Here is a 27791-nt window from a genome sequence, read left to right on the forward strand (position 1 = left end):
AAAAAAAAAAAACATGCCCTGTGGATGAACAGCACCAACGATGATACATAAAGTGCGCGATGCAGGCAAAGCCTTACATCGCAACAGAGATGACTGCACTCCACCCAGGCCCGCTGATGACCTACTTATGCCAGGAGCACATGCACACACGGACTGTTCTGGTGCCAGCGACAGACGGGTCTTGGCCATTTACACTTTCTCACCACTTTCCTAGGACTCCACCAGCACACAGCTGTTGCGACAAAGGCATGAGCGTTGGACCTTTCAACTTTAGTCTTTGTGCAAAGCTGGACGGCCCACAGGAAGCTGGGGCTGTGGCCTGACCACATTTGTATTGCTCACTGACTGCCTGCACCCGTGGCCTTGTGGCTCTCGTGCTGGCGGGAACAGGAGTGCTCCAGGGAGTTAGAGGGAGAGAAGGGATGGCGACTTCAGTGCAGAGGTTTTCCAGAAAAGAGGGAAGAGAAAGTTTTCAACTGCTTGTCTAGTTAATCTGAATTTTAAACTTTTGTTTGGCTTGCTTATAAAATGAGTTGTACTTGCAATAGTGGACATCCTGCCCCCGGTAAAGCAATGCTATGTTGTAGAATCCAAACTTCAAAAGCCACCGGCCATGCTTGAACCAAGTATAGGGGCGACTGGGAGTGACTATCTGGCAGCCAGCCAATCCCACGACTTCCACGGGTAGAAAAGACCTCAGAACACAGCATGCCTCCAGCCCAACCATCACGTCCAGACTGATCCTGAGGTGTCCAAGCCAAAGAGCCCCTCAGTCTCACAGAACGGAATCCACACACTGGAAACCCTTGACTATCTCTGAGCTCCTAATGATGCCTATGTGACCTCTAGAGCTACAATTAAGCTAACACGGAATGTTATCACCACACGCCAGGCTCTGTCCCAGGCCCTTCACCTGCAGCATTTCATCTGACCAGAGTTTTTATCGCATTTTACACGAGTGAGTTGAGGCACCGGAGAATGCGGTGACTAAGCAGAGCGTGGACTATGAATTGAGGAGGCCTGACCCAGCCCTGGTCTGAGCACCAGCCCCCTGGCCTCAGGTCACTGTGCCAGAGTGAAACCACAGAGGTGCCCATCAGAACACACTCCTTGGGAATGAGATGCTCACCTACTTTGAGCTGCCCACTAGCCTTCCATGCCCACAGGCAGGTCTTTTTATAGAGGATGGGAGATTATCTAATCCAATCCTATGTTGCCGGTGGGGAAAGCTAAGGCCCTGACCGGCCTCCTGTTCTCTCCTACAGAGCTGTGCCCAGCACGAAACTGAGAGGGTGTCGCGGGCAGGGTTCTGGGACAGGCCAGTCCCCGGGACCGCGTTCTGCTTCACCCGCTCAGCTCCCGCAGTGTGGGAGGTCTTCTTGCTAAGGGTGACCCAGAGGAGGTGTGGCTTTGCAAGATGCAAAAGCTCTGGAAACTGATCGTACAACAATGTGAATGTTCTTAACACTAATGAACTGTATATTTAGAAGTACATATGATGGTCAATCTTATGTTACTGTATTTTACCACAGTTCCAACATCAACCTGAGGATGAGCCTCCCAGGTAGCCCCCAACCCCTCCAGGTAAAACTGGACTCAGGCATCCCGCAGCCTGGCCAGCCTCCTATTTCTGACTTTCCTTCCATATTGTCCTCTCGCCCTTGCATCTCTCATGTCCAATGGGAACTCAGGCATGTGGAGGCCAGGGGGTCTGGCCATAATCTCCACACCGCTCCTCTCCTCTCCTTGGAACAAAGCTGTGACAAAGGGAGGGGAAGTCCAGCCCTGCCCTCTGAAGTCAGCCCATTCTACAAGGACTGGCTTGGACACAGGAACTCCTTAACCCAGGCTTGCGAATAAATGCCTGATTCTACCAGGCTGCCGGTGCGGATGGTGGGCCAGCCTGCCTCCTAGAGTCTCAAGTGCAGAGGCACAGTGGATCGGCTGCCACCACACACCCTTTGACACAAGACCATGACCCTTTCCCTCCAGCCCCATGCTCTGAGAGCAACGTCCTCCAAAGGCAAGGCTCACCTATTTTAATAACAAATTTTGGTTCAAGGGTTGTCAAATCTGGAGCCCTCAGGGAGCAGGGCTGAGTGGGGAGTGACGGGGGCAGCGGGATTGTCACACAGGCATAGAGAATGAGGCTGCACACTCACGGCCGGGACGTCCTCAGATCCGTGCCAGCAGCAGAGCTCCGCATCAGCAGGTACCTCTGCAACCCTCTTCAGGTACCACTGCAAAGGCTGGCTGTCCTGCTCCAGCAAGAGGCTCCAAAGGATCCCAGATTCCGTCAAAGATTCCATTGCTCCCCAAGGCTGCACCTCTCAATGGAGCCCAGCAACTTGAGCTCTGAGTCCCTACTGTCCTCACAGGATGAAAACAGTCGGGCTCGCTGGGGCTGAACGCAGGTGAGTGACCTTTGGCTTCTAGGCAGAGGGTCTACGTGTCCCTGACTGGCCTCCTTTTTTCTCCTAGAGCTCTGTTCCAGCACAAAACTTCACAGTGGGAGGGTGTGGTCAACACGGTTCTTGGGACAGTCTGGCTGGCCTGTCTCCCATGGCCGGGTTCTGCTTCACCGGCTCAGCTCCCAGTGTGTCTGGTTTCCGAGCTAAGGGTGACCAGGAGGGATGTAGTGGCTCCCTCCTCCTGGTCCGTGCGGGCAGCCACTCCAAGATGCCAGCCGAGGCCAGCGGAGGCAGTCGAGACGGCAGGTGCACAGAGCTAGCTGAGGTCTCGGAACAGGCCCCCGGTAGACAGGCACACTGCACAGGAAGAGCACGACCCCGCAGCTAAGTCCCGAGGTCCACCCCACTGTTACTCACAGACAGCGGTGGCTCAGGGTTGGTCTGAAACTCCAGGGAGAGAACTAACGCCCAGCTCTCCAGCTCCTTCTGCCCTGTCCCACAGCACAGCCCATTCACTGTGCAATCTCGCCTCTGGGCGGACAGTGTGACTCATGGCCCTCGCCCAGGCAGAGCAGCCACCAATGGCTGTGCCAACAGAGCCTGCTCTCACCCCCACCCCACACACACCCCTTTTCTCCCAGACCATATTCCTCTTGGCTGACCAGCAAACAGCTTCTTTGTTAGACTGGCTGGTGGCAGGAGGGAGGAAAGGAGGGAGGGAGGCAGGACGGGTGGGCGGGCAGGGCCAGAGCCCTACACATGCTTCAAGTTACAGGATCTGGTGATGGACTGGCCAGCGTCCTCCAGTAACCCCCAACTGGCCTGGCCTCCCAGCAGATGTTTCCTGCAATGGAAAGTAGCTGGCCAGGGTGCCAAGTGGGGGAGGGGTGAGAGGTGCCAGGGGCACTGCTGTTATGATGAAATCTGAAATTTGAGGCTCAAACAGCCAGGGACTTCTTAGAGACAACTCTTCCCTCGCTGATCCATCCATTTACTAAATTCCCTATAGCAGCAGCAGCAACAAGAGATTTGGAAGTTTAACTCATTGCATTGCAGACGTTGGACAGATGGCCTGGGGAAGTCGAGGTCAGCAGCTCTGGGGGCTGAGGCATCTCCTTCCTTTCCAGGGAGCCTGCCCTGCCTCCAGCACTAGCAGGAGGGGGACCAAGGCCAAGAGAATTCCCAGGCAGCCCAGACCTTAAGGGCCAAGTAGCAATACTAAGAACAGAGAGTCTGGCCCAGGTCAAGAGGAGACGGCCCAGTGCAGGGAAGCTGAGATCTCCCGGAAAGGAATGGGAGCCAGGCCAACGAGGGCACAAGGATCTGCAGAAAGAAGCTGGGGCAGGAATCGGACAGCACTAGCGCTGGGAAGGCTGATTCCAGGAGAGGCCAGACCTGGAGACTAATGGGCCCTCCCTCACCCTCCCCAGCTATGCCTACTTGCCAGGAGGGCCTCGGCCTGCACAGGATGAGTGGTGCCCTTGCCCTGGAAGTCTCCTGATTTGGTGAACAGCACTCAGACGGCAGTGCTGAACAATGACCTAACGCATTGAAAGTGTGGGTTCTCGACCCCAAACCCGAAGATCCTGATCAGAGGAACCCGAGGTCTCCCAGTTAAATGGTGTTGGAGAAAGTGGAGGAAACATCTGAATCCTTCCCCAAACTCCTGTCCCCTTCTCTCAATGTGCACACACTGGGCACAGCCACTGCCTCCACCCACCACATCACATCGCGCAGGGCGATGGCTCCGTCACATGACTGTCTCCCCCAGGAAGGACCGACACCTCAACTGCTTCCTATCAGCTGCATCGCTCCGCATGATGTGCTTCAGCTGTCACCTACTCCAAAACCATTTACCAAACAAAGCATCACTTACTCACCTGTAAACTGCTCCTGTTCACAGGGCATTGTGTATGCACGTGCCCACACAGACCGAAATCTATACGCATGGGTTCCCGGTGTCATGTCCCTGCCAAATTTCTCCAACCACACATCTGAGTACCTCTGCACCCCTGCCAGCCTGTTCTCAGCCATGTTACACAACTCGGCAATCCATTTTCCAGGGTGAACATGCCTGTCTTGGGTGACACCAGACCCACAGGGCTGATCCTCACAGGGATTCCTTAGAAAACCTGAATACTGCTGTGGGAGCTGACTGATGGGTACACTGGGGTGACGCTGGTGCAGGTCAAGCAGAAAGCTCAGGCCCAGAGATGAGTTTGGGTGTGGCAGCCTTTGTCTCCCACACCCCCTCACACAGCCACCCGAGGAGCAGGGTGGCAGCAGCTCCAAGCCTGAGAGGGCACTGGCCCTGAGCTAAACATTAACTCTATGGCAAACACTGGGAGCTGGGACAGAGTGGTACCCCCTCCCTGGGCACAGCAGGGGGGAGGAAGGCGGGGAAGAGCCCAGGAGAAAAACAGGTGGATCTTGGTAGAGTGCTGGCCTTGTCTAGGGGAAACTAATTAAGACCCTCAAAGGAAGCCCCAATCCCCAACCAAATCCAGGTGGGGAGGGGCCAGATGTGAGATAAGGAGACTGGGGAGAGATGGGAGAGATAGGGGGGTGACTGAGAAAAGAAAGGAGAGACATGGTGGAGTGGGTGTAATACAGAAAGGTGGAGAGGGAGTGGGTGGGAATGGTCTCCTCCAGATATGGGACACCCTGTGGAAAGGGAAGGATGGCTGTGGGTGGGTAACAGGGGGGATGAACGAAGGCAGAGGGAGCAGTCAGTCCCGGAAACAACAGCAACTGCCAAGACTGTGGCTGGTAGCTCCCTTTCTGGGCTCCCACTTCACTGGCCCTCAAACATGCAAATTTCATTCCTACAAAGCTTTGTTCTCAATCTGATACCTGCCAGCCATGCCAGACCTTTCCACAGAATGGGCACGACCCCTTCCTCACCACCAGAAAGCCAGCTCTGGTCCCTAAGCAGGGGCATTAGGCAATGGGGCTCTACATCTAGGGAGCTGCCAGGGTCTGGGTGCCTGTCCTCTGACCTCAGAAATGCTCCTTCAGCCGGTTGCTATGGAGCTGACTGACCCCAGGAGAGAGGTGAGGGAGATGAGGGTGGTACCTCTGCCCACCTGAGGCACCAGGAAGACCTCTTCGGCTGCTTCCCCGAGATGCAAGCCCACTGGGCACAGAGGGGCCGTCTGCAGGGACAGCCTGCACCCTCCAGCCTCCAGCTCTGCCCTTGGACCCCTGCTAAAGCTAAAGCCCTGTTCCTGCTATCCCTCCATCTCCTGTCTACAGGGCTACACCTCCCGAACTGGGGGCCATGATGAATAAACCTGGGACGGTTGAGTGGGGGAGTAGGTGTAACGAGGCCCGAGAGGGACTTGGGCAGTTATAGATGGTGCGCCCTTCACACCTCGCTCTTGCCCTGAGGAGCCTTGGCTGGAGAAAAGTAGCTTCCAGGACTGGGCCTCCCCACATGGTCCTGGGGTCTAGCCACTTCCCCTGGTGGGGACCACTCTTTGGGCCGAGGTGCTCCGTCATCATGGCTAAGTATGTAAAAGTAAACTGCAGACGAGACAGATGGAGGAGGGGCTGTGGGTGGGCAGGGAGGTGCTGAGTAGCTTCTGCTCACAGCATGCCCAGGCCACCCAGCAGGCCTGACACGTCCCCACAATGGTCAGCAAGGCTGCATGGCTCTCACTGCCCCGACTCTGGCCAGGGAGTTTCTTTCTGCCCCTGGGGCGGGGACTGCAGGGCCCCCTCCTGTCTGCAGGACTTCAGTGCATGGTGGGGCCCAAGCGGCAGGAGTGCTGCACCACCGCAGTGGCGAGATTATAAAGGCTGTGAGCAGCTCTGAGGGGACCTGCAGTTCCTCCCCAGAGGTCAGGGTCCAGTAGCTCGGGCAACACAGGCTGGTAGGAGGAGCAAGCAGATTAAGGGAAACAGAAGACCAGGCCAAAGCCATAGGGGCAGGGCAAGGGTCCTGAAAAACCACGGACAGACAGCTGGGAGGCAGTTCTGCAGACCAAGGGGGAGCGGGTTGAACCAAAGTTTCCTGGCAGAGTGTTTGCACACAGAGCACAGACACATACACAATGCACTGCACAAGCAGGGTGTCCAGCCCCGAGGGCAAGTGCACTAGGCGGATGGGGCTCCTAGGCCCAGGGGCAGTGATGCAGGTGGCTCTGCAAACAGCCAGGCCAGAGCTTCCTGGTTAAGGCAGGCAGGCGACCTAGGGGAACAGCCCACAGGCAAGCACACAAACGAGGGGCATAAATGGGGGTGATGTTTGTTGTGTGGAACAGACACCCTGAAGTGGACAAGCCCAGAGCCAGAGCATGGTCTTGACCTTAGGAAGAGGGCCCGGTTTTATTGGAGGAGGGGCAGGAGGGGCCTGGTGTTACTTGAAGCCAGTCTCTCCAGGCTCTACCCACTGCAGCAGCTGCTGATTACTCTTTGGCTCCTGACATCTGTAGCCCAAGCCAGCTGGAAGTCCCTTGTCACCTCTCAGCTTCTGCCTCTTTCTCCCAGTATTTCCTGCCATTTCTACCTCTGCCCTCCCTGTCCTTCTGGTCTGCTCCCTGCCCCTACCCGAGTCAGGCCATCCAAGTGGAAGTTCAGCAGAACTGGGGACAGGGCAGCACCGGGCTCAAGGAGCCACATCTGCCTGGTGACCCTAAATCGGGGAGCAGCAGGAAAACATTATGGATGGGTCCCAGGACATCTGGCACCACTGAGAACCTGGAAGGACCTTCAGTATGACAGCCTGAGCCCAAGAGAGACAGGAGAGAGTCACTACACATGGCTCAGCAGTCCCCCGTGCCCTTGGCCTCTGTGAGTGGATGATCTGCGAGGGATGGAGAGTCACCCATGTGTCTGTAATTCATTCGGGGTGAGGGGTGGAGGGTGAAAAGACATGACCAAGGATTAACAGGGGGGAGAGGCAGGAGAAGCCTGAGGACCAGCGTTCTGGGGATGGTTTTGTAAGGAGATGTGCAGTCAGTAAGGGCGGACGGCCTCCGCACGCCTCCAGCCACGCCCGCTCCTCTGCTGCCTCTCACTCATCTGTCTCCAAAGCCCTTGGCCTCTGGGCCCTCAGATGGCAGCCGGCCCTTCCAGCCAAAAGGCACATGCTCTGCTGAGCGCTCAGGCGCCAGGATTCAAGTGTGGGGCCGAGGGAGGAGACATCGAGGGGTGAGGCTGGGAGGACAGGATAGAGTAAAGCCTGCAAGAATCTGAGAGGGGGAAAGCTGCGAGGAGATGGGAAACCAGAGAAAAGAGGTGAAACAGAGGTGGGAAAGGGAAGGGGGGCGTCAGAGCGGAAAAGGCAGGGAGGACTCAAGGGAAGGAAAAGAGATGCCACAGAAAAGCGTGATTGAAAAGCAGAAAGATCAGAGAGGACAGTGTAGGACCTGCAGTCCCGATTTGAACATGTCCACTGTTTGATGGGTCTGCAGCCATGTGTCCAGTTCCCCTTTGGGGGACCTAATTTGCCACATGGCTCAGAGGGTAGGCTTCCTGAGGCGAAGGATGCTGAGGTCTCACTGAGCCCCTAGAAAGCCCACCGCCCCCCTCGCCCCACTCAGGAGCCTCTCTGCCTCCAGGATATGGGCTCTAAGCAGCTGGGAGGCCAGGAGGCCGGGGGAGGGCCATGTGGTCCAAGGCGCAGGGAGGGACTGAGGAGACAAGCTGCTTCTTCCTCCTGCGGGGAAGTCAAAGTCCCTCCCATCAGCACAGCCAGCGTTCTGCCCTGTTTGTGCCGGTTGGGCTAAGCCGGGCGATTAATGAATACAGGGAACCCACCCAGGGACAGGCATGCCCGCTGAGCAGCATGTGCTTCATTTGGGGACTCACTAAGCTGTGTGGGAAGACATCTCCCTCCTCCACGCCCAGGTTATTCTGACGCAAGTCCCTACATCAAACCCAAGTCTCTCCTCTATCCTGACCCTGCCTGCCGCTTCCCAGAGTGTCATCCACAACCTTCTTGGCCCACACCTTCTCCAGGCCCACGTGACCTGCCAAGGCGGAGCCTGGGGAGGGAACAGGGAAGGGCAGCATCCACCTGGTTAGTCAGGATCAAGCGTGGGGATAGCCTCAGAGAAGCACGGACAGGACCTGAAGCAGGATGCGGGCTGCCAGGCCCTGCAAGTGCAGCCTAGAGGGTGGGCACAACCCGACCAATGGGCCAGCCAAGACCAGCCAGCTGCTCATCAGAGGAAAGGGTTCAAAACCCTGCAGCCCAGTCTCCATGCCCAAGTGGACGTGGCCTTCAGATGGGGTGCCTACTCCCCAGGGCAGTCTCTGGGTGTAGGGCAGCTGGCTGAGCCACCCATGACCACCCCAGGTCCCAGCAGTGATGTCTCCTAGAGGGGCTTCTGAGGCATGCCTTGCAGGGGTGGGGGTGGGTGGGTACCGGTTGTCAAATTCCATGACCTGCCTCAGTCTCTCTGTACTCCTAGGGGAAAGTGTTCTTGCTGCATTTCTCTTAAGCATCTTGGTTAAAGACACCACGGCCCTAAGTTCTAGACCAGGGCCATCTCACTCCCAGATTGTCTGGTCTCTTGACTGGTCTCCTATAATCAGTGTAAGGAGCCCTGCCCAGGCAGCTGGGAAGGACAAGGTACAACAGCTCTCCTTGGTCCCCCTGACAAACCCTCCCTCCTCAGCAGGCCTAGGCTACCACCAAAGACCTCCACTGCGGCTGGGTTTGATAGAGGGGCTGGTGAGGGAAGAGGCCCCCCTTCTACGACCCTCTCTTTGCTGCAGATCACAGGCCGCCCAGCTGCGCTCCACGCTGCTCCGTTCCCCAGCACGGCCTCCCCCTCCCACTCCACACGTACCAACAAGAAGAGAAACAGGGATACTTACATTATACCAGCTCTGGCTTTTCTGAAAGGACAAAATAAGAGAAAGTAACGTCAGTCAAGGGGGAGGTGATGGGCACTGCCAGGTATTCCTGGCTCCAGAGGGCGGGTTACACAGACAGCGAGGGCGGGCAGGGAGCAGAGCCCAAATGCAGCTGAAGGCCTCCCACGCGGCTGCTCAGGAGGGGCCTCCCTTCTCAAGGCAGCTCCAGGGGAAGCCCGGGGAGCAGCCCATGCTGGGTGGGAGCTCTGCCGCGCTGGGTGACAGGCAGGGCAGCACCAGCGAGGGCTCAGCTGGAAGGGAGTCGGAGCCCCATCAAGCGTCTGATGGGGGGGGATGCACACAGGCATCCAAGACCCAGTCCCCATGGCCCTGACCAGAAGCAAAGTGCAGACAGAGAGCAGCCCGCCCTACGCTCCGGGTCAGCCTGAGGAGGCAGGACAGGGCGCTTCAGTGCCAGGGAATAAAAGGGTCCCCTAGGAACTTCTTCCAACTGCGTTGTCAGGGAGCAGGTGAGTCGGTGCCCACTCCTGCTCAACAACGCTGATGGCCTTGGTGATAAGGCAGGGCGGGTGGGGCTCTGCACTGGGGGAAGGTCAGAGCTAACACCCTCCCCAACCTGGGGTGCCATAACTCAGGCCATCTAAACCAGACTCTGCCCTAGCTCCAGAATCCCGGTGCTCGCCAGGCCCAGCCCTGGGCAGAGGTTACTCATCTTCATGGCAACAGAAAGTTTCTAGGGAAGAGAAGGAAGGGCCAAAACTATGCCTCGTCTGTCTCTGATCTCGATAGCCCTGGTCTTTCATGCCTCCCCCCCCCACTGGAATCAGACAGATAAGAGGAGACACACACACAGACATGCATGCACTGGCCTAGGCCTGGCCCTGGAAGGGGCTGATCCATAGGTTTAGCTTGGGGCAGGAGTATTTCCAGTTTTAAAAAGCTTGCCAGGGGTGTCACTCAGATGGAAAATCATTAGGGAGAGAAAATTCTGCCCACAGGTCAGCATCATAACTATAGGCAGAGGTGCAATCCTGGGCACGATTAACAACCTTTATCACTCTACCAGGCCTGAAGGGGCCCAAACTCCCAAGGGAGGAAGAGGGCGTGTCTGGTGGGGTGCAGGGCAGGTGCCCGCATCAGTGGTGAGGAACGCAGGCCCTGTGACCCCCAGCCATCAGCTCTCCCATTCAGCCAGAGCTCTAGAGACTCCCACCTTTTACTGTGAGGGGAACCATGTGAGCAGAGGGGACAGGCGTGGATGATGCCGCCTCTGACTGGTTTTATTTCCACCTCACACCTGATCTCAGAGGCCACGATGTGGCCAGAGGGGCAGATGGCAAGGCAGGCCCTCAACCTCTTCCCGCAAGATGCTTTCCAAGGTCATTCCAGATGGAGGCTATTCCCACGGCCCCCTGGAAGTCACATACTCCCACTATGGCCTCATCTCCTCCAATCCAGAGGCCTTAGCAGGTAAAGGGGCCAAATCCAAACATCTGAGACCAACTATGTCACCATTGAGGGACTTACTACCACATGGGATCCGGGACCTGGAGCTGGAAACTAGCCTGTAGGCATTTCAGCGCAGGGACTTGTAGCTCCCGGGTCCCAGCTGCCATCACAGGGCACAGGCTATGCAGATGTGCCCCAAAATACACTCCCAGGAGTGAGAAGGCTGCTCTGGGAGCGGCAGCCTCCACTGCCGAACAGTTTGCCTGCATCTCACCAAACCAAAGCCAGGCTGTCAGACACCTGTCTCACCCTGAGAACACTTTGTGACCCACCCCCAGCTCCTCACCCCACGGTCTGGCCTTCATGTAAGGCCCAGGAGTAGAGGGGCAACAAGATCCTCTCTGATTACTCTGCCCGTGTCCTCCCTGCCTCTCAGGTAAACAGATGCAGAAGTTCTCTTCCTCACATACTGCACACAAACACGTGTCCCTCCTAAATCTGTTTACACAAAGAGCTCCAGAGTGACAGAGTCACAGCCAGAGAAGCCGTCTCATCTCCAGTCAGCTATGTGATGCCTCTGTGTGGAATGTTTGCTCTTCTGTAAAGGGAGCTAAAAATGTGTGTTCTCAAGTATGAAAATGTGAAATACACCATCGAGAGCAAAACTTTTGTCCTGTGCCCCAGGGTGAGACGACCCCTAGGCAGCTACTTCTGGGCAGCTTCTTACCTGCCCCCACTGAGGGCGCCACTGGGAAAAATGGGCATCCAGCCCTGCAGCCCAAGCCATGGTAGTCCCTGAGAACCCCCGCTGTGGGCATGAGTCCCTGAACTCTGACCTGCCTCTTGGAGGCAGATTTGCTCCTTCAGGCTCTGCCCCCCAGGACTGAGTCCTGACAAGGTGAGCCCAGCTAGTGGGGGCAGGAAGCCAGAGGGGCTGCGGGCCTCAGGGGGTGAGGGCGGTCGTCTGCTGGCTGGAGGGGGCTGCTGCCCTGTGGGCTCACTGGATGCCCCACCTTGTCCAGGGCACGCGGAGTGGGGAGAAGGGCTCTCTGACAGGTTATAAATGGATTTGGCTGAAAGGGGAGGAGGACATCAGGAAAACTACCCAAGACAGAGCTGCTGGGGTGGGAGCTGAGCAGAGCACATTCCTGCTGCCACCCAGAAGAGGTCCAAAGAGCAAGCGCCTGAGGGAATACAAGACCCCTGCAAACGGACCCATGTTCCTTAAAAACACCTCCCCAGTGGCGTCTGGAAGGTGAGGGCGAGGGGAAAACAGCGGGTGCAAGAGGACTCTACGTCTAACTGAGGTTATGAGGAAAACAGCTTCTTACTTTGATCAGGTTAAGTCTGTCATACTGAAAAGAAAACCACAAAAATTAGGAATGAAAAACAGGGAAAAGTCAAAGGGACAGGAGCCCAGAGACACAGAGCCAGCATGACACAGGCACCCAGCAGAGGGAGGACTTGCTGGGCTACTGGGCACCTCCCGGTGGCCTCCTAGACCAGAAGCTGGCAGGGGCAGGAAACAGCCTCTAGCTCCCTCTAGTGGCTCCCAGACAGCAATACAGGGCGGAAGCCGGTGGCAGCAGGACTCAGGGGGTCCTGGGAAGCGGAAACAAGCCTGCCTGCCGTCTCCTAGCCCTCTAGGGCCAGGGCTGCACTCAGGTCAGCCTCAGCAGTGTCGTACAGATTCACAGGACAGGGACACTGCTGTTCATCTAGTCCAGCCCCTACACGTTAGCACTGGAAGAAAAGGAGGCTTGGGGAAAGGCAGGTGGCACTGTATGAGGCTGGCTGCAGAGGAGTGGAAGCACTCTCCAGCCTGCCCGACCTCATGAGGCCACCTCCTCTATGAGGTGGGCTGAGGACTGGGAGTGGGGGGCCTGGCTTGCAAAACAGTGACAACAGCTCTAGTTACCAGATCCCTTGCCCTGGAAACATTGGTCAACCTGAGAGCAGGTTCCATGGAAGGGGAGGGGGCCTATCCCCACCATACAAGCACTCCCCTCCTCGCTCCACCTCACCTCTGCAGCTTTCTTCACTGTTCCCTCCAGGCCCCGACCATGTGAACCTAATTGCTATAAAGTCTGTGTGGCCCACACAGAGGTTCCCACACCAACCACAGCTGCTACCACTCCTCCCTGGGTGGTGGGGTGCTGCTCTCTTATTTTAACTGCATTTAGAGGATCATGGTGTTGGTGGAGATGGTCAGTGGCTGGTGAGAGAATGGGATGGGGAGGCAGGTATCCCAAGCCAGGGACTCAGAGAGTCTGTCTGTGGAGGACAGGCACTGCCTCACCCCAGCTCTACAGAGGGAAAGGAAATGTAGAGGCCCTCAGTCACCCCCTCTGCAGCTCCCTATGAAAGGGGCACGCACGATTAATGCTCAATTCACACTCAGCTTGTGGTCCCTTCTTAAAACTCGTTTCGCCTTTCCAGGACCTCAGAGACCAGCCTGGCTCAGGCATCCAGCTCCCTGAATGTGGCCCAGCTACCCACTCACAATGAGTCTCCTGCCTCTGAATTCATGGAGCATCCCAACTACTCCGTGGTTCCACTTTCAGGTTCAGTCTGTGGATAATCTGGGTAGTTTCTTATCTCCCTTCTCAGACTGTTCTGCCTGAGAGCAGAAAACCCGGTTTTCTCCTGTTCCAAAGACCTGCTCAGGACAAATCCGCGTTCCTGGGTCCTCACCCCAGCCCACCAGCTGACTGGAGGAGGCACCTTTATGTGCCCCGGTGACTAATGACATAAGCAAGTGCTGCTCTGCTCACTGCGCACCTCACTGGGTGCAGGGGAGGAAGATCAGGAAGCTCGGAGCTGCACCTGGGGTGGAAAAGAGTGCCAAGCCTGGGGGCAGATGTGGAGAGATGGGGTAACCTGATGCCACACAGGCAATGTCTGCCCTCCCCCCACCAGAGGTGTGAGGGGCTCAAGAACGGATGACAGAGGTCATCTCAAAACCCTGTTGCCAGATAAGCCTGCACCAGCCGAGCTGCCTGAACACACAGGGCACTCCTGGCTTCCCCCCTCTAGGTAGAGCTGGTGTCGACACCCCTTCCCGGGTTCACAGCCAGCAGCACTCATTTAACATGCGTATCATATCCTGATCCTGACCTAAAACACCTACTGCTCACCTCCACTCCTCCAAGTTCTCAGGCCTCTGGCACTGTCCCCCTGACCTGGTCACATCGCTGCAAAGCCCAGCAGGGGCTACTACCAATGTCCAGCCACTCCAGGGTGCTGGCACCATGCCCTCTGGGAGAAGAACTCCCTTCTGATCTTTCTCCACCATCCTAAGAACATGGGGAGCCCCGGGCCGGGTAGTGGAGTGATGGGTGGGAGTGGTAAGGGGTGCTCAGGCTGAGCAGCTATTACTGGGCAGGCGGAGGGAAGGAGGTGCCAGCTAGGCCCCTGAGGGCATTCTACTGCCCCACGGAGCTCAGCTATAGGAATCCATGACCCTCAGTCGACTCATTCAGGGAATCAGGAATCATCCACCAAAGCAGATCCAAGGGGGATCAGTACAGAGGCCCAACTGGACAGAGCCTCCCTTCCCCAAAGAAGTGAGACTGAGCCCCGGCCAGACTCTGCTTCTAGGTGGCACCATGTAAGGAGGGATCAGAACCCCAGCCCAGGCAGAGTTTGGGGAGCAGGCAGAGACAAGGGGGGGGGACGGGGCACAACAGCTCTGTTCTCTGACTTCAGGTGCAACGGAAATGGTCCCTCAGTCACTTCAAGTCAGCCTGCCAAGGGCAGTGGGGCCGGCCTTCTGGGAAAGGGACCAAGCAAGACACGGGCCAGATGGGCGACGGCAGAGGGAGGGATGCAGAGCTCTACAGACAACTGGACAGCAGAGGGGAGACCACAGACAGACGAGAGATGGCTTACTTTTGAGAGGCGCTTGTGAGACTAAGACCATGCATGCAAAGAAGTTATTGGGGAATGGTGGGGAGAAGAGGGAGAAAAGGAAATCAGAAGACACGTTCAGGGGGATGCCAGTTCCCGTGCCTCCCGGCCCCCCACCCAGCCCAGGGTCTGCGAGTCTAGCAAAGGGGCATGTGGACAGATATGTCTCCCACTTCCCAAGGACTGAGGGGGAGAAACTCTCTGGGCACCACGAGCAGCCCAGGCCCCGGGGCTTCTTTATGCCCATCCTTAGGCAAGGGCTTGAGCTCAGGTGGCAGTGCTGACACACCTGGGAGGGATGGAGAGGCCCGGTCACCGCCTTCCCCCACAGATGGACAGGGGAGTAGCAAATGGGTATTACCAACGGCAGACACGTGAGCGCGGGCGGAGGCTAGATACAGCATTCTGCCGCACTCCCTGAGGGCTCTCCCTGGCACGCTAGTCACTCCAAAGAAGGCTCCCTTCTGCCTCAAGGTTGAAAAAGATAAAAGAGCTAAACTGATGAACCCCCTGATCCCCGGAGCATCCCTCCTCCAAATCTCAAGGTGTGTGAGGCTCCCTCGCTCCTACGGAGAGCAGCAGCATGGAATCATTTCACCAGCGCCTGGGCCCTCTGAGTGCTCAGCTGAGAAGATAAATTTCACCAGGGTGGCCATGCCTGCCCCGCCCTCGCCTCACTGAGCAAAGACTCTCTGGGTCCCTCGAGGAAGGGGTGATAACCTCGCCACCCCTCCAGCACCACCCTCCCTGCATCAGCTAACAAGCAAGTCGAGTCCCCGGCAGGGCAGGGACACCCAGCTCACCTTGGAATTCTTGCCACCACTCCTGCCCGACTGTGAGGAGCAGCTGCGCTGCACACCCTGCTCCGGCGTGGAGGGCGACTTGTCCGAAGAGTGGTCTGATCCCTTCTCCACCATGGTGTCTCCGTCAGGGCTCTGTGGGGTTGGCGAGCGAGACCGCTTCCGGAGGACCGGGGAGCAGGCTGGCGAGCTGCGGTTGGAGTTACTGGCAGTGCTGCAGGGGCAGGTGAGGAGGGGGCGTGGGGAGGGGAGGAGGGCGAGGAAACACAGGCCATGAGTGATTGAAGGTCAAGTGGGGTCAGGGCTCAGGGAGCCGGGGTTTGGGGTTGGGGAGAAAGGGAGACAAGGGCCCAGCTACACTCACTGCACCATAATACCGCTGCCGGCCAGAAGAGGGCGGTGGTGTCAATGTGAAATGGAAGTAGGAACAGGAAGGCTACGGAGGGCAAATGGACATTTAGACATCCGCCCATCCACCAGCCATCTGTCTGTCCATCCACCCAAATATTGTTAGAGCCGCTAGTACAAGCCAAGAACTGCCTGGGGAAAAAACGATTTTAAGGGCTGAAGACTCCTTAGAGATTACCGAATACTATCAGCTCATTTTACACATGCTGCCAGTCCAGTTTTTACATTTTGATTGGGAGATATTTGTCCATATAAATAACAATAATGATGCTACTTTTCAAAGCATTCACGTGCATATTATTTCACTGGGTCTTAAATCATTCCACCGAGGTAGTAAAGAGAAATGGCATAATCCCCACTTTAAAAATGAAGACACTACATGGCAAAGAGACCTTAGTGTCCTCAGTCGCAGAGTGTTTAGAAACAAAATGTGGTCTTCTGACTTGTAACCCCCCACGCCACACAGTCTCCTTGCAAGCCACAGCGGCTGCTGCACCCCAGCCCAGGGTAAAGACAAACAGGGCGGCAGGTCTCACACCCGTATCACCCTCCTCCCAAGTTCACTCCAGCAGCACCTTGCACAGCCCACGGTACCAGACTCACTCACAGCAATACTCACAAGCGGCACAAACATTTACTTCTGGACTAGCTTGTGTTCTTAATGGAATAAAGGAGAAGAGATGGAAAAAAGGAGACAAAATTAAATGTGGTTAAGCTCTCATAGGTGTTGGCTTAGCTCTGAGGGAATGAGGGGGTTAGAAAAAGGGCCCGGTGAAGTAGGAAAGAGACAGAGGAAGCGGGAAGGAAAGCAAGCGTGAGACTGGAAAGCCAAAGAGGCACAGGGAGGGAGATGGGACGCCGAGGGTCCCGCTCATGCACTCAGCAGTCGGAGAGCACGGGTGGGCTCTGGAAACAGCCCAGAGCCCAGGCTGCAAGGGCCCCAGCGTTTGCTCAAGGCCTTCCCAAAGCGAGGGGAGTGCAGCGTAGGGAACACTCATTTGCATGAAATTCCAGCTGCAACCTCAGATGTCCCATCGGACCCATTTGCAATGAAAACCATGCCCCTTTCAGCAGAAACTTCCACCTCGGGACCCTTAGCAGAGAGAACGGGAAAGAAGCCCAAAGGCCAAACCAGCAGGTCAGAAAGAAGGGCGGCACTGGGGAGAGGCAGTGTTCTAACCTTTGGAAGAAAACTGATGGAGGGAGGGGGGGAACAGAGACCAGAGAGGGGGAAGGCCAATGTGACCCAGGATATTTGAAGACACATGTATCCCCAAACAGAATTTGAATTAGAAACTCATTTGTTATACCAACATTAACTGTGATTCAGAAAATGATGCTCTTCAGGTTCTCGCCCGTCCTCTGACTCTGAACTCATTCACTGCTACAAACCCGAAAAAAAGGAAGTCACGCCCTTTCCCTCGGCTGGAAAAGCTGAAGCAAGTGGACCTTCGCACACACCCTTGGGTGGAGGGTCCTGAGAGCGGGCTCAAGTGCTCACCTTCCTGGGCAGCCTCTTTTCTCTGGGGCCAACTGCAACCCACAGCCAAGGGCTCCACATTTCCAACTGTCTTCTGGGATTTCTCTCCTGGAAGACCAGCCAGGAACTCCACCCCAGCCTCAACCAGCTCGCTGAGAGCAGCACTGCAGCTCGGCTGGCATCTAGCAAAGCCCATCCCAGACACAGCGAGCCCGCAGCGGGGCTCCCGTCCTTTCCTTAGATAAGGGACATCTTCACATGGGGGGATGCGGACTCGGGAATGGAGGGGATCCCTTTGTCCTCTGAATTGCTAATGGGGGGGATTCAAGCAAGGGGTGGGCAAAACGTTCTCTCCTACAGGAAACTCACGCCAACTGTCCAAACACCACAGGAATGTCACTCAAACAAAATGTCCCCGACTTCCTCACCCCCGGTGGCCCCACATCGGCTGACCCAACACAGGCCTCCCAAGGTACCTAAAATTCTGCTCTCAACACATCAGTCAATGAACAACTGATAGTGTCATTTGTCACTTTAATCTCTGCACCCGTAAGACTGTTAATCCCCGCTGCTATCCTTGAGAGCCTGTCCCCTCCTGGTGACACCCCCCATTCTTCCTGTCTGGGCCACTGGCTGCTCTCTTGCTTCCCCGAATGACAGGCAGTCCCTCTCCGAAGATGAGTCCTTTACCTCCCAGCCGCTCCCTGCCTCCTGGGACTTCGACTGTGCCCCCAAGCAGAGGCCTCTGCTGCTGCTTCAGTCCTGCAGGAGGACACTTCCTCCAAACAGATGCCTCAGGAGCACCCCAAAGAAACCCATCCTCCCTCCCCTACCCCTCCCACTTCCCATTCAGGAGCATTATCATTTCCTGGCCTCTCAGGCTGCAAGCCCACCTCTTCCACCTCACCCCACAAAAACTGAGTCACAGATTCCTGTCAATTGTATTTCAGTAAAGCTCCTTAGCCCATCCTTTCCTCCCACCCCCAGGGCAGTAAGGCCGGCTCTCGGTGCCTCTCGCCTACACTGCCAACAGCCTTCTCAGTGGTACTTGCTTTCCTCTTCCACGCTCATTCATAATTTTGTCCTTAACTCTGTCTAAATATAAGCCCGACATTACCTCTCTGCCCCCTACCAGCATTCACATTAAAGTCTAAAATCCTCAGAATGGAATTCAAAGTTCTCTACTGAAAATAATCTGACACATACCTGTATTTCGATACCTTATCTCTCCTGATACTGGGTGTAGTCTTGTTCATGCTTTAACGCCCATCTCAAACCCCATCTTTTCCAAAAAAGTTTTCTAAATCTCCACCTCTGAACTGCTGAAAGCATTTAACACATCCTGCCTGGTATAAAATTAAGCCCTACAACACTCCTGGAGGCACAGACCTTCGCCCCCCATATGGCCCAGTGTGAAGCTCTGTACTTGATGGTTTGACTCTCACTGCAGTGAACGCCCTCACACCCAAGGCTCTCACACCCCCGGTACCACCACATCCCCAAATCCGAACCTCCAACTGTTAATATTAATAAAATAGCAAAACGTTTATCAATGTTCAATAATTCCTGGCACAGTGCCAAGCATCTATTAAGTATTATCTTACTTAATCTCAACCAACCTAGGAAGCACTAACGGATATTATTATTAGTCTTACTTTTCAATTGATAAAACTGAATTATTGACTGATTAAGTGATTCACCCAAAGTCACCCAGACAGGTAAGTGGCAGGACAGGATTTGAAGCACAGGCCTATCAGATTATCGAGTTTGTTCCCAGAGCGACGCATTCAAAAATGCTTGTTTGCTGGGGTGGATGGGGGGCTTGGTGAGCAGCAAGAAGGAGGAAGCAACCTCCTGCCTCCTGTCTTCAATCTGTTCTCTACTTTGCTCTCAAAACGAACCTTATAAAAAGTAAATTTGCCATTTTTGACGCTCCTCTCCCATGGTTAAAGCCCTCTACGGTTCCAGCCCAAGTACCCCCCACACACTCTGACCCTGCACTATGCAAGAAGTTAGGGAGCTACAGCTTCAACTCAGCAACATCACTACTAGACTTGCTGGGGTCCTAAAACTCTTAAAGGCACCTGATAGATTTGGATGTCCTGCTGAGCAAATAAAACCAACTCCAGCCCTGGCCGGGTGGCTCAGCTGGTTGGAGCACCGTCTCCTACACTAGAAGGTCACAGGTTCAATTCCCGGTCAGGGCACATGCCTAGGCTGTGGTTTGGTCCCCAGTCGGGAAGTGTTTGGGAGGCAACCCATCAATATTTCTCTCTCACATCAATGATTCTCTCTCTCTCTTTCTTCTGCTCTCTCTAAAAATCAATAAACATATCCTCAGATGAGTAAATGAAAATTCCTATGTATCTCATAACCTACAACATTGTGTCTTTCACACAAACTCTTAAGATGTGCCATTAACCTGACCCTGCCACCATTACTAATAATAGTATTGCATTATATTTCAAAATCTTGGGATTTTAAAGCTAAAAATGACCTCAGATTTGCTACAGAAAGGGAAGAAAGACTGGTAATGAGGGGCTATTGGACTGAGATTCCCGTCAGAGTTTAGAATTAATATATCCCACTCTTTACTTCACTTGTGAGAAACCTGAGAAAAGGGGAGGTTAAGTGCCTGGCCAAGGAAATGTGACTTCACATCTGGGTCTCCCTTCCACAGGCGTTTGCTGAGCACCTGGCGCAACGCGAGGCATCTGCGCCCGCACCGGCGAGTGAGCAAGGTCCTCGCGCTGGGACATCACAGTCAGGAGGAGCTAGGCACGTGCTTCTCTCATTCAGCACCCGCAATGAGTGGGTGACAAGTGAGAGAGCAAGGGACTCTCAGCCGGACCAGAGGGACCAAGGGAGGCTTCCTGAGCGTGTGGCCCTTGAGACGTAAGCTAGGCTCAGAAAAGTGTGTTAGAGTGAGCGAGCCGAGAGCCATGACAGCAGGAGAGAAGAGAATGTTCCCGAAAAGAAACAAACCAGCCCCCCAGTGTGAAGGAAGGTGTGCAGGCCTAAAATAGCAGGAGGTACACAGGGCATTGCCAGACACCGTGTCGCTGAAGCAAAGCCTGCTTGAGCTGACGCTTTAGAGGCTCCTGTAATAACCCTCCCCAATAAAAGGTGCACGGAGACCCCGCCAGCCACCGTTAACCCACGCGCGGGGCTGGGGAGGCGGGCGCACTCCCTCCTCTCCTACTTCTGAGATCTCCAAGGAAGGCTGTTTACTCCTGTCCTGGTTACCTGGCTAGCAAAGTGCTTCCTTAGGCCTGGCGACCAGATCTCATGCTACAATCTGGTCCTACTTCCTATAGTGAGGTTTGGCTGAAGTCCTCGAAAAAGAGGGACACATAAAACGAGAACAAAGGCTGCCTGGGCCTCTGCATCTCCACCCCCCTCGAGGCAGGGGGGCGCCACACTGCTCTGCTTGGCATTCTTTTCCCACCCTCCTGTCCTACGGGCACAGGCCGGTTTTGTCAGCAAGCCAGCTCCCTGGCCAGCCACCCATACGCTGTTCAGAACCCTGAGCAGACAGAATAGTTAGGTAATGTTCCCGAGTTCCTCATTCAAGTTAACTTGTCTTCAAAGAGATCAGTTATTTCTGCCCCAGAGATCACAGACTGTACCTGTCGCCCTCCACCCTGGCCTCCACCTCTGGGACTGGGGCAGCTCCTTGCCCTGTCTCTTCCCACAGCACGTTCCACCGCCCTGCTCCCTCTCAGTCATCCCCCACCCCCAGTCCTGGACACCTCATTTCACTCTACTGTTTCCCCGAAAGCCCAGCCCTGCAATGACCCGGAAGAGCAAATGTAGAGCCGGAATCCTCCCAGTGACAGGCACTAGTGGTTTTACTAAGACTGCCTGATGCGTCCAAAGCACCCCAAGCTAAGAGGAGGCACACTTAATTAAAACTTTAGAAAGCAGCTTTCACAAGGAAGGTGTTTGCTGAGGGCCTGCCTGAGTGCCGCAGGGCCAGGAATAATTGCGTCTATGGCATCAGCAGGCTCAGGTTTGAGTCCCAGCTCGGCCACTTGCTGTGTGACCTTGGCCCCTAAGCCTCATTTTTCTTATCAGATGAATGAGAGATACTAATACTTATCTCATAGGGCTATTGTCTTAAATGAAATAACATCAGTATAATACTTAGGGCAGGGCTTCACACATAACAGATGCTCAGTAAGGATCGCTGAGGGGTTGTTGTTATAAAGGCTACGTTCCTCCCCGGGAAATGTGGAATAAGGGTCCTCGCCCCCTTTCCTCCCAAACATTACGTCCCATAGTGGGGACCAGATACACCTGGCTGGTTCCTTACAGGGCAGAATCCGGCCCCACCCCCACTAGATTATGACCACTGCCAGGGGCTGTCTTATGAATGTGCACTTTAAATGAGCACACAGCTGATTCTGATGTGCCCTGAAATGTGAGCGTCACTGCTCCCAAGGACTAATCCTATAGGTATCAGGGAACTGGTGACGGATCTGCCCCCGGAAACAGAAGCTGGCACACAACTCTGAGCGTATCTGCTGCTCAGTGTCTACCACGTGGGGGGACTTGCTGGAACAGATATCAGTTGATCTTGTCAGACAAACTGCCATGGTGAGGAGTCTGGAGCTGATGGGAAATGAGCACAAAGATGCGGTTCTCAAGGTATGGCTCCAACTCCGTACCTGGTGGGGTAATGTCACCTCCCCACGCCAATTCTGAAGGTTCGTCCCTAATCCTCCGCAGCTCTCTATAACATCACTGCAGAACCCATGCGAATTTCCAGCTCCACCATGAATTTCCCACAGCACATGCTCAGTGTCTGAGATATAAAAACCACAGGTGTGTTTGCATAACATTTGCATGAAATTTACATACTTCCTGCAAATGCCTCCATGTAGTCAGTCTACCTAAACAGGTTCTAAACCCAGAGTTTATTTTACCAGGACTCCCTCAATTCCTCTCTGCATTTCTGCGTGTCACTTAGCCATCTCTGTGCCCTCATGAAACCACAGCACGGCAGGTGGGAAGGACAGACCCAACTAGAACTTTGTAGAGGGGGAAATGGCCCAAATCACAAATCCCAGCAGGGCCCCAAATTTCCTTGGAAAGCAAAATACCAAGTCACTTAATCAAAACATCTTCCCAGGCCTGCTCACTGCTTCTTATAATATCCTGGACCTCCTGGTCTTGGGCCCCTATTACCATGAAAATAAAACCTTTGTCTCAGGAACCCCAAAGATGACTGGTGCAGAGTCAAAAGGGCTCCTCCAGTCAAATGCACTCACCATGATGCTGGGAAGTACAGGTCCAGAGATGACATGACTGTCTGCCCTGGGGTTTATAGGCTCCCCTTCCTCACTTTTTAGGATATTGGATGGGAAGGGGGTTTGAAAGGGTGAGAAATGTACCACTGCTCCCCCAAAGAGGAGCTCCCGTGACCACACATGGAACCCACTCTTTGTGAGCCTATCACCTGGAATTTAAAACTGGAGGCAACTCTACCACCAGGTCCCAGTTCCTTTTCTAAGGGAGGAAGGTTCTGTGTTAAATTGTGATTACCTGGATGAAGATAGGGCCACGCAGCTCTAGGACAGAGGCTTTTTGCTGTTGATATTTATTTATTTTAAAAATATATCTTTATTGATTTCAGAGAGAGGAAGGGAGAGGGAGAGAGATAGAAACATCAATGATGAGAGAGTCATTGGTCAGATGCCTCCTGCACGCCCGCGACTAGGGATGGAGCCCGCACCCCGGCATGTGCCCTGACCCAGAATCAAACTGTGATTTCCTGGATCCTAGGTTGATGCTCAACCGCTGAGCCATGCCTGGCCAGGCTGCTTTTTATTTTTTAATGGCGTAGAGCAGCGATTTTCAACCTTTTCCTCTCATGGCACATAAACTAATTATTAGAATTCTGTGGCAAAACCAAAAATACATTTTTTGCTGATCTGACCGAAAAAAGACAACGGGTATATTTTTGCTTCATTCACACCGAATGGCTATTGTGTTGGCTACTGACATTTTTTTTCTTTGACAATCCCGGGAAAATGCGGTCAGTGCTCCTGACTAAATAGGTATTGCATGTTTTAAAAATTCTTGTGGCACACCAGTTGAAAAATCACTGGTGTAGAGGTTCTCTCCCCCACTTCTGATACTGCAGGTCTCAGGCCTGGCCCTACATGCCATAGCTGGGCCTGGATGCAGCAGCACTCTACACCTGGCCCCGATGCAGCAGCACTCTACACCTGGCCCGGATGCAACAGCACTCTACACCTGGCCCCGATGCGGCAGCGTTCTACACCTGGCTCCGATGCGGCAGCTTTCTACACCTGGCCCCGATGCGGCAGCACTCTACACCTGGGCCTGGATGCGGCAGCACTCTACACCTGGGCCTGGATGCGGCAGCACTCTACACCTGGCCCCGATGCGGCAGCACTCTACACCTGGCCCCGATGCGGCAGCACTCTACACCTGGCCCCGATGCGGCAGCACTCTACACCTGGGCCCCGATGCGGCAGCACTCTACACCTGGGCCCCGATGCGGCAGCACTCTACACCTGGCCCCGATGCGGCAGCACTCTACACCTGGCCCCGATGCGGCAGCACTCTACACCTGGCCCGGATGCGGCAGCACTCTACACCTGGCCCGGATGCGGCAGCGCTCTACACCTGGCCCGGATGCGGCAGCGCTCTACACCTGGCCCCGATGCGGCAGCGCTCTACACCTGGGCCCGGATGCGGCAGCGCTCTACACCTGGCCCCGATGCGGCAGCGCTCTACACCTGGCCCCGATGCGGCAGCGCTCTACACCTGGCCCCGATGCGGCAGCACTCTACACCTGGCCCCGATGCGGCAGCACTCTACACCTGGCCCCTATGCAGCAGCACTCTACACCTGGCCCCTATGCAGCAGCACTCTACACCTGGCCCCGATGCAGCAGCTTTCTACACCTGGCCCCGATGCAGCAGCACTCTACACCTGGCCCCGATGCAGCAGCATGTTGCTGTTTAGCAAGGGGCAGGTGAGGTGAGAGCTCCTGAAATAGTGCCTTTCTCTCCTGTCACAGTTCACACACTGCAGACCACAGAGCCTGGCAGAGAATGGTCCTCCTTTTACTGCCACAAGAGCAAGATTTTGGCAGAAATGAACATCTTGTCCTCTTGCTTTGGGTAACTTGCTAAAATTCCCTGGGGGCTTTCCCAATTGGCCTTTGAGTAAAGTACACAAGGTTTCGGGGACAGGTTCCGTCTGCCCTGAAATTTGGAACCAAGAAGGGGAACTAGAACTCATTCTAGTTCAGACCCCTGGCAGAGAAGAGATAACTCACAGTGGACGCCTGACAGTTCTCCAGACTCACTAACAAGCCACTGCTCATCCAAACACTGGTCCCAAGATCCACCCTGGCAGGCCACACCCTCTCTCAGCACTTGGTCCCCTGCTGGTCACCATCTCTGTAAACATTGTGCAGACAGTTAAGGGCACTTCCTGTGACCAACAAGCTCCACTGACTCATTTCTGCTTCTCTGTCTTGTTCAAGTACATATAGAAAATTAAAAAAAAAAAATTTTAAATCCTGCCAATGGAGTAAAAGGTGGCAGAGCCCACCTAAAACACTGCATCCAGCTGACTAATTAAAACCCAGGCATGTTCCCATTGGGGATCTACGTGAGCCTGGAATGAACTGCTTGTTGTGGGGAAAATCTGAGCAGGGACTTCAGTTGTTGATTAATTTATTGTAAGGGCAAGGTCCACAGAAAGTCTTTGGCCAAGCAGAGTGAAGAAGAACTTCAGTTACCCTTCTGCTGGTGTGCTTGGTCCAGAGGGGTGATGGGTGGAGGGCTGGAGACTGGGCAACAGCTGTTTGCCTTTCCTGCTTACGCCACAGAGAAGAGACCCCTCATCACAATGGCTAGAGCCTGTATCTGTCCTACACCCCCACTCCCTGGCTTTCCTGCAACTTCTGTTCAGCCCAGAGATTGGAATTCAATCCAGGAACAGGCATGACAAACACTCGTTTTCATTTCCATGGAGACCAGGGCCTGCAATAGAACCAGGACTCCATGCCTGAAATGCCAAAACAGCCTGACCCACTCTCCCCCTTCTGGCAAGAACAAAATAAGTTTGGTTGGGTCCTGCCAGACCTGGGGGAGAAGCCAGAGCTCCTGTTATCTCTAAGGACATTTTGAAGAGGAACAAATTATGATAACCTTTGAAAATGCAGATGATGCTACAACCAGTGTCAGAAATCAGGCATGAACTGTTTTACCCAGAGGGCTCACAGGCTGTACCAAATTCCTTCTGCACCCTTGTCCTAGCCTTCTGGAGGGAGGCGTTCATACCCTCTCAGAGATGTACTTATTGACCAGCAACCCAGCTCCCGGAGTACAAATTTCACCTTGTACCACTTTTCCCTGACTCTACCCTGGCCTCCTTGGACTTTTCTGGTCCTTGAACACACCACATGCACCCCTGCCCCAAGATCTTTGCACTTGTTGGTCCCGCTGCCTGGAGCTCTTCCTCTAGAGTTTCAAATTCTGGTTCCTTTTCAACCTTCAGATCAAAGCTCAAATGCCACCTCCACTGAGTACAGATATGTACTATATGAACAGGGAACGAGCTTTTATTTTTATTTTTTTTTAAATATATTTTTATTGATTTTTTAGAGAGAGAGGAAGGAGAGGGAGAGAGAGAGAGAGAATCCTCAATGATGAGAGAGTCACTGATCGAGCCCGCAACCCGGGCATGTGCCTAGACCAGGAATCAAACCCCGATCTCCTGGATCCTAGGTCGACGCTCAACCGTTGAGCCATGCCCAGCTGGGCAGGGATCGAGCTTTTAAAAAGCTGTTCATCCCACTGTTCCCGTACTCTGTTAGATACTTACTTCTGAAGCTGATCCCGAATCTGCCTTTCTGTAACACCCAGCCAAGTGGTTCTTATTATGATTTCTGGATCCAGGAAAACTAAAATATGACACCATTTCCAGACTTTCTGCTGGACGGGTCACATCATCTAAACCTGTGTGTATGTCTGAGTTTAAATTCTGAGTTGTTTTGTGTCCTTTCTGTGCACCGGTGTTCCCTGTCGAATGAGGAGAAGAATCTTTTAAAAATATAACCTAATTAGACAGCGCATCCCCAAAGTAAAGGACTTTGGAACAGAAAGAGTGTTAGAAGAAGTGAATTCCCAGCTAAGAAACTGAATCCTGTTTCTACGTTTTCTGCATGGCAGGGGCGGGATACAGACTGCCGCTATTCTCACCTTCCGCTGGTCCTACTTCCACAAGGCTGGGCAGGAAAAGTTATTATGAGAAGACACGGAAATTAAACACAGGAACCTACCGGTGTTGAACAGTTTCCTTTCCCTGGGACTATTTTCAGCAGGAAACACCTAACCCGCGGGCGGCAGTCCTGCTGGGTCCGCGGCAGGCTGGCTGGCCTCGCACCTGCCGTGCAGAAGGGGCCTCAGGGGCATGCGGCCCAAACCCCCCTGGTGGCGGAGGCCGAAGACAGCCCGCGCCTCTGCTTCAGGCTCCTGAGGAGAAAGCCCGCACTAGGCGGCTGCTCCAAAGGGACTCTTAAGTGCCATGGTCCTTATTTCCCCATGTCTGGGTCCTTATTTCTCCACAATTTTTGGCGATCATTACCCACCCGGCTCTCTCTGAGCTTCACTGCTTTAGAAATTAAGCTCACCTTGCTGATTGGATGTTATTACGCATTTACTGAGCACCTATTATGTGCCTCCAACTTTGTGATACTCATCCCCGGGGCCCCGTAGGGCAGCGACCACGTGGCATCCGTGTTGTGGTTCTTTGTAGGTATGCAAAGGTTAAACACACAATATCAAACATGACCTTGGGCACACAGTAGGGAGTTAATGCCGTTAAACTTGGCTCATTATCAATCTCAGCCAAATCTAAGCACAATCCCACCCAAAGTATTTTAGACATCTCAACACTCAGAACACGGATCCTGTGAGAGCAGAAGGGTTAGCTAAGCTTTCCCAGGAAGCCCTCTCCTTAAAACAAATGTCCAGCCCACTGAGAGGGACAAACCACTGGACAAGGGCAGGAGGAGTTCAACTGGATACAACTTCCAGCTTCTAAGCCTGTTCTTCAGGGGCCCCGTCCCCACCCTCAGCAAGGGAAATGTTGCTACCAAAACGGAAAGAACTCATGCAGGACCCATCCATCCAACCAACAGCTGAGGAGACCGTGCTGTGCCAGGCAATGTCCTAGGCATTCAGAATACAGGCTCTGCCTCTAAGGACTCCCAGTGTGGTGGGAGAGACAGAGATGCCATTAACTAACACCATGCACACATCTCCCTCCCCACCTACGACGGAGCCGGGCAGGCCTGACCCGGCCCCTCCCTTTGCATGGTCTGGGGCAAACCACCACCGTCTGAGTTTCAGCTTCTATTGTGCGAGGAGAATGCGTGTGAATGCTGCCTAGCCCCCAGAAAGGTGCCAGAGGATGACAAAGAGGCACAATGGATACACTGTGAACTGAGGAGGCCAG

At 54.4% G+C, this 27791-nt stretch overlaps 1 protein-coding gene across 2 annotated transcripts in view; it reads right to left on the reverse strand.

Moving 5' to 3' along the window:
- GRAMD1B (GRAM domain containing 1B) overlaps positions 1-27791 on the reverse strand; it is a 154800-nt gene that overhangs the window by 23351 nt on the left and 103658 nt on the right. For both annotated transcript variants that reach the window (XM_087828688.1, XM_087828687.1), the window contains exons 3-4: positions 15401-15611; positions 9240-9260 (exon numbers count right to left, since the gene is read on the reverse strand). In XM_087828688.1, the coding sequence (XP_087684814.1) occupies positions 9240-9260; positions 15401-15611 (232 nt within the window). The remainder of the gene's footprint in view (positions 1-9239; positions 9261-15400; positions 15612-27791) is intronic.

The sequence above is a fragment of the Miniopterus natalensis genome, chromosome 20 (genome assembly GCF_054644295.1).
Source record: "Miniopterus natalensis isolate mMinNat1 chromosome 20, mMinNat1.hap1, whole genome shotgun sequence".
NCBI lineage: Eukaryota > Metazoa > Chordata > Mammalia > Chiroptera > Miniopteridae > Miniopterus > Miniopterus natalensis.